The sequence below is a fragment of the Myodes glareolus genome, chromosome 5 (genome assembly GCF_982192425.1).
Source record: "Myodes glareolus chromosome 5, mMyoGla1.1, whole genome shotgun sequence".
Taxonomy (NCBI): domain Eukaryota; kingdom Metazoa; phylum Chordata; class Mammalia; order Rodentia; family Cricetidae; genus Myodes; species Myodes glareolus.
Window position 1 is genome coordinate 2,487,446 of NC_142030.1, and position 11,922 is coordinate 2,499,367.

At 42.0% G+C, this 11,922-nt stretch overlaps 1 protein-coding gene across 4 annotated transcripts in view; it reads left to right on the top strand.

The window, feature by feature from the left end:
- Positions 1–11,141, top strand: part of Syt14 (synaptotagmin 14) — a 174,514-nt gene extending 163,373 nt beyond the window's left edge. For 2 of the 4 annotated variants that reach the window (XM_048439365.3, XM_048439363.3), the window contains 3 exons: positions 616–805; positions 3,475–3,531; positions 4,751–11,141. In XM_048439365.3, the coding sequence (XP_048295322.1) occupies positions 616–805; positions 3,475–3,531; positions 4,751–5,064 (561 nt within the window). In that variant the 3' untranslated portion in view covers positions 5,065–11,141. The remainder of the gene's footprint in view (positions 1–615; positions 806–3,474; positions 3,532–4,750) is intronic. The other 2 variants (XM_087906013.1, XM_048439364.3) reach the window with 1 other exon arrangement.
- The last annotated feature ends 781 nt before the right edge of the window (positions 11,142–11,922 follow it).

The following is an 11,922-nucleotide window of genomic DNA, read 5'->3' on the forward strand; positions in this document are numbered from 1 at the left end:
TTCACATCCATGTTTTAAGGTTGATAACTCTCATTACCATGCATACGTTGAAGAAACTGTTGAATTGTTGAGATGGTTCAGTGGGTAAAGGCTTCTGTGCCGACAGCTTGATGACCCGAGTTCCTTCCAGGGGAGCACACGTTGGAGGAGAGACCAGCCCTGCTGGCTGCTCTGTGGCTTTCAGAACATGCTGACCACATGCATTTGTGTGGGCATGGGCACAGGCACACGGGAATGAGTGAATGAATGAATGATTAAAATAAAGAAATAGAGTTTATTGCAGGAATATCATCTATTACTTGACTGAAATGTCTACAAACTATTTCTAATTGAGTGTTTGGGAATTGGTGTGTGTTCCCACCCTTGTCTTTTTTGTGATGTAATTTCAATACATACAGCACTGCCATTTTATTTCTTTTGTTTGTTGTAGTTGATGGTGGTGGTGTTTGAGACAGGGTCTCACCATAGCTCTGGCTGGCCTGCAGCTCATTGTTTAGACAAGAGAGCCACCTGCTTCTGCATCCCGTGTCCTGTCCACCACCACACCCAGCCAATGGTACATTTTATGATCTGTGTTTTGTAAAATACTGTAACAATTTCACATTTGCTCTCCAGGGCTGTGACTCCCAGGTGAGCTTGTCAGAAGTGTCCTGTGGTGAAAGTACATCCTCCTGTCAGTCCCTTGAGCACGGCTCCGTTCCAGAGATCCTCATTGGGCTCCTTTACAATGCCACCACTGGACGGCTATCAGCAGAAGTGATCAAAGGCAGCCACTTCAAAAACCTGGCAGCAAACAGACCACCCAGTGAGTGAAAACCAATTATATTTACTTAATGCTTTCTGCACTTAGGGGACTTGCATCATTTTAGTCTTAACCAATCACAATGAAACACTGAATCATCAGCCAATCTGTTTTACGTTTTCTATTTCCAGTCATTTGGGAAGTAGAAAATGTGAAATTCAAAATATTAATTGTATGGTAACAGAAATTTTTAAGTTTACATAGTGTCTGCAGAATAAATTATCCCTACTGTAGCCATTATCTTTTAATGCCAGAAGAAGTTACAGGGCTTGAAGAAGTGCCTGCTGTTCACAGTGAAAGAACTGTGTGCAGCTTCTGTTAGCGAGAGACTAGTGTCCTGTTTCCTGTCTGTGCAGTGTTCTGAACTAATGGATCCACTTCTGGATTTCCCTTCCTTTACCCTTAACACCTCATGAAAAAAGTATTTTCTTGAATTTTCTTCTTTGAAATTATAGGTGTTAAGGATGTAGCTGAGTGGTACAGCATGTGCTTAGCATGTACAGGCCTAGGGTGCAGCACAGCACCACACAAAAATAAAAAACAGAATCTTCACCCTACACAACCAGCATGCCTTTTCTTCCCAGTACAAAAGAAATCAGGACAAGAGCTTTGCCCTGGGTAGACTGAGTGGGAGCAAGGGCGTTTGTCTGCTCTGACTGTCCCCTCTCCTCTCCACTGAAGATGAGAGTAGGTGTGGGAGGTGCAGAGAAAATGTCCCATCCCGTTTTACTGTTGATGTCTGTGAGCCAGATCTAAATGGGCACAGAACAGCTCCTCCAGATTTCTATAGATTAAACCTCTTCATGCCCTGACTGAAACTCTGAAAAGAAATTGCGAGTGATTAATAGCTTAAATTTGTTTACGGATTTCCAAGAGACTTCCTTAATACACTGTTAATCAGGGTGCAGGCAGAGGGGAAGCTTTTTCTATCCTTTACGTTAATTTTGCTTTTTAATGCCATAAAAATCCATTGTTCAATGCAGGTGAAACATCATTAAAAGATAATAGGTTTATGCCAAGAAATGTTGGGACATGCATCACAGAATACATCTATCCCTAAATTGAGAAGCCTGGAGGGCAAGGCAAAAGAGATGGCTCAGCAGTGAAGAGCCCTGGCTGTTCTTCCAGAGAACTCAGTTTAATCCCAGCACCCACATGGTAACTCACAACCATCCAGAGCTCTAGTTCCAAGGGATCCAGTCCACTCTTATGGCCTCTGCAGGCACCAGATACACACATGGTGCACAGACAAACATTCAGGTAAACACTCACACACACACAGAATAATAATTCAAAATTTTAAAAGAGATATCTAAAGAGAAAAATTATAACCTCCATAGACAAATGGCCTGACCCTGCAGGGCTGTTTCTTAATAGGTAAAGTTAAGTTTATATATTTACAGGGTAATTGTGAGACTCAGATCTGACGAAGGTACATAAAAGTAAATTAGTACCATCCACTTTCTCATTTCAAAGGGAGTAAAAGGACCGAGTGAGTAAAAGGACATTCTGAGACCAGGCAGGCTGGGGAGTTCGACTTGACTGTCTCCGTGCAAACACACTGAGACTCTCTCCACAAAGGGCTGGAGAGAGCCTGAACACATGTGAGCTTGTGAGGCCATGACAACCACATGTGCTTACCTGACCACAAGACACAGACCCAATGACCATGTAACACTCCACCATGAGATAAAGATGCACGTCAGTCTGTGCCTCACACTTAAGATGGCCGTTCAATAAGTGTTGACAAATCCTTAATTGGACATGTCAGAAGTGGCAGAATGCAATGATAGTGTGGCCTAGAAACAGCACAGAAAGTCAGAATGAAGGGAGCAGAGACAGGGTGGATAGGAAGCGTGTTAAGACTGCTACGTGCCTACATGGTATCTGTCCTTGGGGCAGAGGGGTGAGAGCAGTTGCCATTATTTTAGAATTAGATCCTCAGCCTCCAGTTGGTCAGTATCTTTAGCTAGGAAGTCACTAGTAAATAAGTAAAGCCAACTTTTGAAATAGTGATATGAGGGTAAAGCATTTATAAAAGACATGCCAGATAGCTGCCAAGCAAAACTGAAGACAGTTGTGTCAGCATGTCCTAAGTCATAGATTACAGCCCTTAGCCCTTCACTGATACGCGGGGTCTAAGAACTGCTGTCAGCCAGGTAACCTCAGACTCCGCCGAAGATACAAGAGCAGCATTCATGAGCACATATTCTGATAGTCACACTTCATTTTGCATAACTGAGTTCTTGATTATATTGGAAGTAATCAGACTATTTGAAATACTAAATGTTGCATGGGTAAAATTAAAATGTAGCACAATAGTAGTGATCCTATAATGGTTGTATCCAATCTTTTATAACCTGATAATTTGCATGATTCTTATATGTTCAATGTGCTTTAGACTAAGAAGATACCATTATAAATATGTTCCCCTCTTAAAACAGTGTAATTTTTATTTAGGATTACACAATGATGTTAAATTTTTTTTATTCCTTGAAATCTATAAAACAGCCCTTTGTTCAACCCTCTACTTGAATTAAAATGCTAAAGTTTTGTGTTTTCCACTCAAGTGCACAGTGTTTCCTCTTTAATTCTGACCTTTGACCCTCCTTCGCCCAACGATTGACATCTGGTCATTATTTCTTTTACTGCTTTCCACCCCCTGTTGTCAGATGGACTGTTCTGTTGTCTAAAACACTTGATAGGTGGACAGGTTTATATAATCCGAGGTGAGTTCCTGTAGAGGCTAATTGGATGTTGTCTTTTCATGCAAAACAAAATGCCCTAAAACTTGCCAGCAGTGAGACTGTCCACCATGTTGGTTTCCAAAACAATGCACATTTTTATCTGTGGTATTTTAAATAAAACTAACTTAAACTTTATCTCTGATTATGGATGATGGTATTCAGAATATCAACAAATGAGCAAAACCTTTTAAGATAAGTTATTTTTTATTTCTTTGTATTTTGATTTATGATAGAAACAGATATTTCATGAGACCATTGCAATTATCTTTAATTGTGATATAAAGTACACATGATGGATCAACATGCTGAGACCATTTGCATGAGTCTAACAGACTTGGAAAGTCTTTAAAGAGAATATATCTTTCATATAAAAAGGCCTTGAAGTGTTACATTTCACTCTGTACACTAAACATCATGCCAGTGTCTTTGCAATTGGTGAAAATAATTAAAAATATCATTCTTAATATTTTACATTAAATTATGCCTGAAAGAAACCCAGTAGTATTTAACTACCCCCAAGTCCTCGGAAAAGCACATTAAATGTACTCTTGCATGAAACTGGAAGAAAGTTTTACTTGGTTTGCTAAACATTGATCCCTTAAGGCATTTGGCTTCATTTGGGCCCTTGAATATTTTCAATGTGTATTTAAAACCACATCCATGCAGAGATTCTCTTGACATTTCATCTTCAGCTGTTGAGTGTCACCTTTGCGTTCCTGTCTTCCTCCTCCCCTCTCCATCTGCCTTCACCTTCACCTCTGTTTGTTTGTTTACTCTCTTCTCTGAGAACAGTGGAATGCTGTAGTGTTGTGGCTAACTGAGCTTGCTAAGTGTCTATTGATGCTATGATGTCCCGCTTAGTGGAGTGAAATAGGGTGGTGATGGGCAGGGGAGGCTGGGGAGGCTGATGAGGGGTGGGAGGGGGAAGGAAGGATTATGAGGTATACCTTTAAATTCCATTCCTAGAAACAGTGAGGCTAAGTCATTGCTACTATCAAGAATTTCAGCCAACTTAGTATTCTCTATACTTGTCACATATTTAATAAGCATCTGCATCAAAATTGAGTTAGTTCAGTTTCCATCAAACATGGTATACACCATATCCTTATAAAGCGTGACTACCTAATCTTGACATTTATCATTAGAAAACTGTCAGTTTGTCTCAAATGATATTTGTGGTGTGTTGGTTTTCTTCCTTCAGATACATATGTTAAATTAACATTGCTGAATTCCATGGGCCAAGAGATGTCCAAGTGCAAGACATCCACCCGCAGAGGGCAGCCAAACCCGGTGTACAAGGAGACTTTTGTTTTTCAAGTGGCCTTGTTTCAACTTTCTGATGTGACTCTGATACTGTCTGTGTATAACAAGCGCAGCATGAAAAGAAAGGAGATGATAGGCTGGATTTCCTTAGGTTTGAACAGCTCTGGGGAGGAGGAGCTCAGACACTGGACTGCGATGAAGGAGTCCAAGGGACAGCAAGTGTGCAGGTGGCACGCCCTGCTGGAGTCCTGAGCAAGGAGCTGCTCCCTGGAGAGTCCTCGTCAACACCCTGCCACAATGCTGCACACTTTTGAAAGGACCGTCAGTGCTGAGCTAAGGGAACGGGCTTTGTCTCTGGCAGAGCTCTGTGAGAAACCAAGAAACTTGTCAGTAGTGTCCCGCAGTCCTCCAGAGATTGAAGAACATGCTTTTGATTTGAATTTTATTTTATTTAGTGAAAAAGCTAGGAATTTCATGGTGATTGTGGTTTTCAGGCCAGAACTTCCATTGCAGCACTGCGTGTCCTCACCCACACCCTACCCGTAAAGTGTCTGACGGCCAGTCCTTGGTGAGGCTCAGCGGTCACGGCACGTCTCCGGCTCGTTCACGCTGATGGTTTGATCTCAGATGTGTTCTCTCTGTGCCTCAGCCTTTCTTGTAGTACTAAACCCAAGTGCAAAATTCCCCAAAGCAAAGTTTAAGCTTGGTTTCTTTGAAGTTTGTCTTTGCTTCTTTCTTTCTTTTTATCTCTCTCTCTCTCTCTCTCTCTCTCTCTCTCTCTCTCTCTCTCTCTCTCTCTGTCTGTCTGTCTGTCTATCTATCTATCTATCTGTCTATCTGATCCAAAGAGACCATGCCCCATTGGTCCCTGCAAACTTTTCTGACTGTACTGCAGAAACTTCATAACTGTATGGTCAAGTTCTTTGTGTGCTCTGTGTCCCAGTGTAGAAAAGGGTAGAGCAAACTCTCATTTGGAATCGCTTTCAGTGGTCAGTTTTCACAGCTGTGTGATGTGGCAGGCATGGTGGGTAACTGTTGAAAATGGAAGGCATTCTAGTTAAAGGAGTTAACCATCTGTTCCAAGTGCTGAGCCTTCAGGCAGCGTCGGAACAGGCTCCTGGGGTCCTTATTCACTCTGATTTCTTTGTGGTTCTCAGCTTTAATACAGTTAGGAGCATTCTGAGATCCCTGTGTTCTAGTGACTTGTGCTATGTTTTGTGACGTCTTCAGCGTCTTCAGCGTGATGTCACCCTGTGCCTTTCTTGCAGGTTGACCTTGCTTACACAGCTGGGAAGCTGTATTTGATTCGCAAATTTGGCCTTCAGCACTCACAGGCGTGAAGCCCCTCATCTGCCACGCCTTTGCCGTACTCTGCAGCGTAGGAGGTAGTGCGCTTGCTAGCCTCCTCATGGTCATATTTAGAAACCATAGGCCAATTGGATATAACAGAAGCTATTTTCTTGTTTCTCTTCTTACCTGACAGGAATGTTGTGCTCATGCTTTACCAGAGTGTGTTCTGTGTACATGAAATTATTTTCTTTTTGCTCTTTCACGTTACTAGGTAAACTAGACCAGAGTGTGTTATTTACCAACTAATGAAAAGTTGTGTCTTGGTTCAGATCCCAGCTGAGCACTCTACTGTTACTGTGAACTAGAATTCATCAATCCCAGACTAGCAGAGCCGCACACTGACTGGTAAGAATGTGGCAGTACTGAAGGGCCTTAAACACACACAGAAGGCCACAAGCACCTACATTGTAGATTAAAAGAAGGCATCTCTATGCTTTCAAACACAGCATCTTAAGAGGAAAAGATACAGATAAGAAACATGAAGTTGGTTAAAAGGCAGAAATTTCAGAGCCCAGCAGAGTGGCTTATCCCTGTAATGCTAGTACTTGGGAGGCTGAGGCAAGAGGATTGCTGTTAGTCTGACACTAGCCAAACTATTCTGGACTACAGAGTGAGAACTGTCAAAAAAAATTATGTTAAAAAAGTAGCATTAAAAAGACAGCATTAGGGCTGGGGATATGGCTCGGCCACTGAAGGCCAGGTTCACCACCAAAATAAAAAGAAAAGGCCCTTCTACCACTCCACTAGCGAGCATCCAGGACTGGTTGGGGGGGCTTTCTTTCTTTCTTTCTTTCTTTCTTTTTTTTTTAAGTGTTATTGAAGAACATAGTAAGGCAAAATGTGAAGAAGGCGATAGGTTACTCTGAAAATTGGGTGCAGGCATTTGATGCTAAGTGAGCTTTGACCTGCTTTGAAACAGTCACACGCATAACTAACAACTGCTGTCTTCCTAACAAAGTCACTGGTCTTGTTTGTGACGAAGTTCAGTTGGACATTATAAGACCAGTTTGGTGCTTTCACTGTGTGGAGAGGAAAACCTGTTACTTGTTCAACCTCCTTTCTGGAGACTGCCCAGAACTGTGTGTACTCCCAAAGATCCTCAGGGGTATCTGGTGTAAGTGTCCCTTCATGTACGGCCTGGAAAGTGATTTCAGTCTTCTTTAACTTCAGGAAAAGCCCTCCCACCCTCTGTCCCATTTTCCAAGCCCCCAATGATTATAAATTGTGTTTTCCTGTAACTACACACACAGCACAGTGTGCCGCGCACATGCAAAAGCGAAGGTACCGCCTTTCCACATAACCGGATAGAGAGGCATTTCTCTGCAGGCCATGGGCTGCTCTTTTTCTCCTCTGTAAAATTTCTAAATGTGATATTAGATTTAGAGCCAAATGCTACCATTCTGCCACATATACACAAATATGATTTTTTTTCTCTCCTGTGATTTAACATAAATACTTTCCCAAATTATCTGAGTCACAGATGTTGACTCAGAATCTTGAAAAGGACAGTCTATACTCTTACTGTTCTGCTAAAATCAAATGAAATGTCCAGAGTCCACAGCTGACAAATATGGAGGAATCTCAGCTTTCTCAATGTGGCTGTGGGCTGCTGTCCAGGGGCGCAGTATTGTCTGACCTCAGAAGCAAGCTTCTGTAACTGTGGAGCCTGAGTACCAGCCACCTTGTATGTAAACTACAGCAGCATATTATCGCACTGCGTGTTGGTGAGTTCTCAGTACTGTGTTCACTAACAAAAGTTATTCATTAGACCGTGTTTTAAGAAAAAAGAAAAAAAAACTTAAACTGCTTGGATGACTGTGCTGCTGTGAAGTTGAGCGTTGGTTGGGGGTCATCACTGCTTCCTCCCTGGGCTAGGAGCGTGAGCAGTGCCTGGGAGTCTGACCGCATCACTAGACAAGCAGAAACAGAGTCTAGGCTGTCCTTGACAATGAGGAATACAAATGCTATCATAGCTTTCCAGGGAGTTAAGGAACAGGAGAGCTGTTTAAAGTGTACTTGGTAGAAGGCCAGTGGTCACCAACCAGTTTTTTTCGAAATCCTTGTTCAGCTATCAATAGAAAAAGACACAAAGTTCATTAGCAGGAATATTTATCTCCATAGACTGGAGAATTCCTAGAAAAATTCCACTCCTGGTTGTTATTCCTGAGTTTCTTTCTTTCGCTCTCTTAATCATCCATTCCTGCTCCTCCTCTGCGATGGAGAGCGGCTCCGTGTGGCTGTCGCTGCAGTCTGGTTCTGAGAGGTGAGACGTGCAGTGAAACCCTGAGACGCTACAGCGCCCGCAGTGTCACAGCTGTAGCTTAGTAAGGAACTGAGACAATAAGTCGTTGTTTTATTTGATTCTCACAAAATATTAAGAGGCAAGTAGCATCACTACTGTTTTCTCTGTGAAGAAGCTGCTGTCTGGGGAAGCTGAGCTGAACCCCCTAAGTTGCCCCTCTTTTAAGTGAACCACAGTAGAACTGGGATCTCTCTAAGCCCACTTATGCACATTGTATCTTCATCCTCTTTGTTATGGGTGAGAAAAGCAGCAGGCAGTTCCTGCCCAGCTTATCTGAGCAGCAGAGGCAGGCCCAGGGAGTAGAGCTCAGTGAGGACAGACGAGGGCTTGCCTTCTCAGGACAAATGGTGCTTAGGTGTCATAACTTGTGGGTGATTTTTATTTTTAAGGACTTGAGATTTGTTTGCTGTGTCTGCACTGTACTTGTATCCTGACAATATGTTAATTCAGGTGTTCTTCTTGACCAAGGTATTTTCATTATCTGTATACACTTTCCTACCCTGTGAAATGGCAGGCTGTCTGCTAACCTGTACTCATGTTGGAGTCACAGGAGAGACTGCTGCCTCTCTGCGCACGCTGCTGTTCTTTTGTTAAAGTCTGTTACTATTACACAGAATGCACACCTAGCTTCTGTTCTTTTGTTAAAGTCTGTTACTATTACACAGAATGCACACCTAGTTTTCTTCCCTCCATTGTTAGTAATTGCACACGGCAAGTACTGATGAATGAAATCTCTTCGGTAGAATCGGCACTACTGTTTGTGAATCTTGTTCACTGACTGAGTTCCTTTTCTCCCTTGAATATGTATGTATGAGCATCCCCGCTGTGTGCCATGTACTGTTGTAGGGGCTACAAGTTGGATGGGCAGTCTTCCCTCATGATCTTGTGTGCTAAGGTATTGAGACTGGCATTGAATGATGTCTTCCAGTAAGACATGAGGTTAGAGAAAGATGTGTGCAGGGGCTGGGGTTGAGTAGGAAAGTGAACCTCGAGTTTGACACTAGTACTAGACGATGAGAAAACATAGGAGGTGGACCCCCACCAAGAACCCCAGAAAGCACAGACAATGACCCCCAGTTTGTAATGTACCTAAGAATTCTCTCTAGGTTCTATCCAGAGATTCTGTTTCATTTGGTGTAGAGGAAAGCCTGAGAGTCTAGGTCTGAATGAGCTCCCCAGGAAATTCTATCCAAGCAGTACTGGGACATAACACTTTGTTTCCTATCTGCAATTGTTGGCAGCAGTTTAGTACCCATAGATAAAGTCTTAGTGTGGCAGTGGTAAGGTTTGTAGTTTCTGAGTCACTGTGAGGAGGGCAGCTTCTTAGGAATGAAAAATCTGAGGCCATTGTGTCTTACTCTCTCCTCCTAATCTCTCTCTTGTTGCTTTAAGAAAACGATTTCCAAAAATGCAAAACTAAAGCTAATACCATAAAGTTAAAGAAAGGCCTTTTTAGAGGTGAGGATGGCCTTTTGGTAGTGTTGTAGGATAAATAACTGAGGCTATTACTATGTCCTGTAATGCACTGACATTTCCTGGCTCAGAGGAAACCAGGACAGCTTTGACAAGTATACTGACTCCGTCCTGAAGTGTTGGGATTATTTCAAGCACAGCTAGATATGTGTGGTGGGACTCACAAATAATTTGAGTTTACCAAGAGAAAAGTTATGGAAATAACATATTTTAAAAATTCACTTATTATATGTCTATATAGTTTTGTTTAAATAACTTTCTGATGAAACAAAACTGCAATTCCGAGGCACTTTCAAGCTGACAGAAAATGGACAGCCTTCGCCTTAGCTGGCAGCAACTGCCATGTCCCAGCAACTTGGCTGGACTTGTACCTGACTTTCGACATGAGGTGGTATATCAGAACTGTTTCTCAGTACTTGAGCTATGAATTTTAAGAGTCTGATAAGTGTTTGGACCTAGTCTTTTTCTAACTCAAGAGGTTCGTCACTGCTTGGTACCTCTGCAATGGGACTTTGCTTCTCAAACTAATGTAATTTTTACAGAAAAACTCAGAATCAGTGGGTCTTTTTATTCAGTATCTCCTTTCCTTCCTCTCTTTCCCATCCTCTCTTCCTTTCTTTCAGTTTTTTGAGGCAAAAGCTTCCTCAATAGTCTAGTTTCTACGGAGCTTTCTTACTTATTTTTCTAATAACAGGTGTAACCGAATGGTAACATTTAACTGCTCTGTGAGCAGACTTGTCTCAACCAACCTGAAGAAATGTGCTGCCTACTGATGTTTCCTGTGTCTCTCACCCATGAGCGGACTTTCTCGTGTATGTAGTTTGTCCATGTGGTCGTCAGCAGTGTTGTACTGTTGTCACGTATTTATATGCACTTGATCAAAACTCGACATGACAAGTGTGTGAGCCATCCTTCTGTAGCGTGGACGGCTGAACTGCCTTCGTGTTGCTGGAGTGGCGCTGTGCGTCGTTGCCTTTAACTCTCACACCTTCCTTTGTGCTCTCCACACCGACTGTCACGGTGCCTTTCCCTTTTGTATAATTGTATTACATAAAGAAATTGCTGACCTGCGTGTAAAAATGTTAAAATTACACCAGTCCACGGATATTTTAATGGCAGTTCAATTTTCCAGAGAATAAATTTTTGTGTGCATTAAACGTTACTTTTCTTCACATTTATGTAAAATAAAAGTATTCCAGTTTTAGCACTCATGTGGATGGATAAACATCATCTTCTTTGATGGTGATACATAAAATTCACCTCTAATTCTCACTGGCATCGAAGTGTTAACATGGCTGTTATGCAGAAAGAGCTAATGTCATTTACCTATACAAATATCAAGTAGGTCCGGATGTCCCCAAGATTGGGTTTGAAAAGAATCATATATGCTATCAAATACTGTTGTCAAAATATTTGGATCATATTTTTTTTCACTGGGAGTCAAATCTGACCACTGAAGAAAAGAAGACTCCAGGCAAACATTTTAAAATGATTCCTTGAAAGTTCATATAAATCAAGGAAGGAGTAAGTTGTTTGAACAAGCGGAGCTCCTTAGCTGGAATGTGGCATGGATCCTATTACCTAGCTTCGTCCTCGCTGGCCTCGAGCCTGTCCTCGCCCCCGTGGTTCCTGTTAACAAGCCCTTTCTAAAGGCAGCAGTGCAAAGTAGACTGTCTGCCAAAGCCCTCGAGTTCAGGCTCTTTTCATGTTACTTTACCGTGTCTACTTTGTTTCCAGGATAGCAGCCAGTTTAACAAATACTTAACCTTTTGGTGCTTTAGTCTGACAGAAACTGAGGTTTCCATATAACCTTATTTCTGATTGATTGTCTCTGAATCCGAGTTCCATCAACTGACCAGCCTTTTCTTTTCCTTTCACTTTTTGAGATAGTGGAGCACCAACCAGTACCTACTCGGTCTGGTTTCTTTTCTTTTTTTCTTTTTCTTTCTTTTTTCTCTTTTCTTGTTGTAAGGAGTCATTTTATT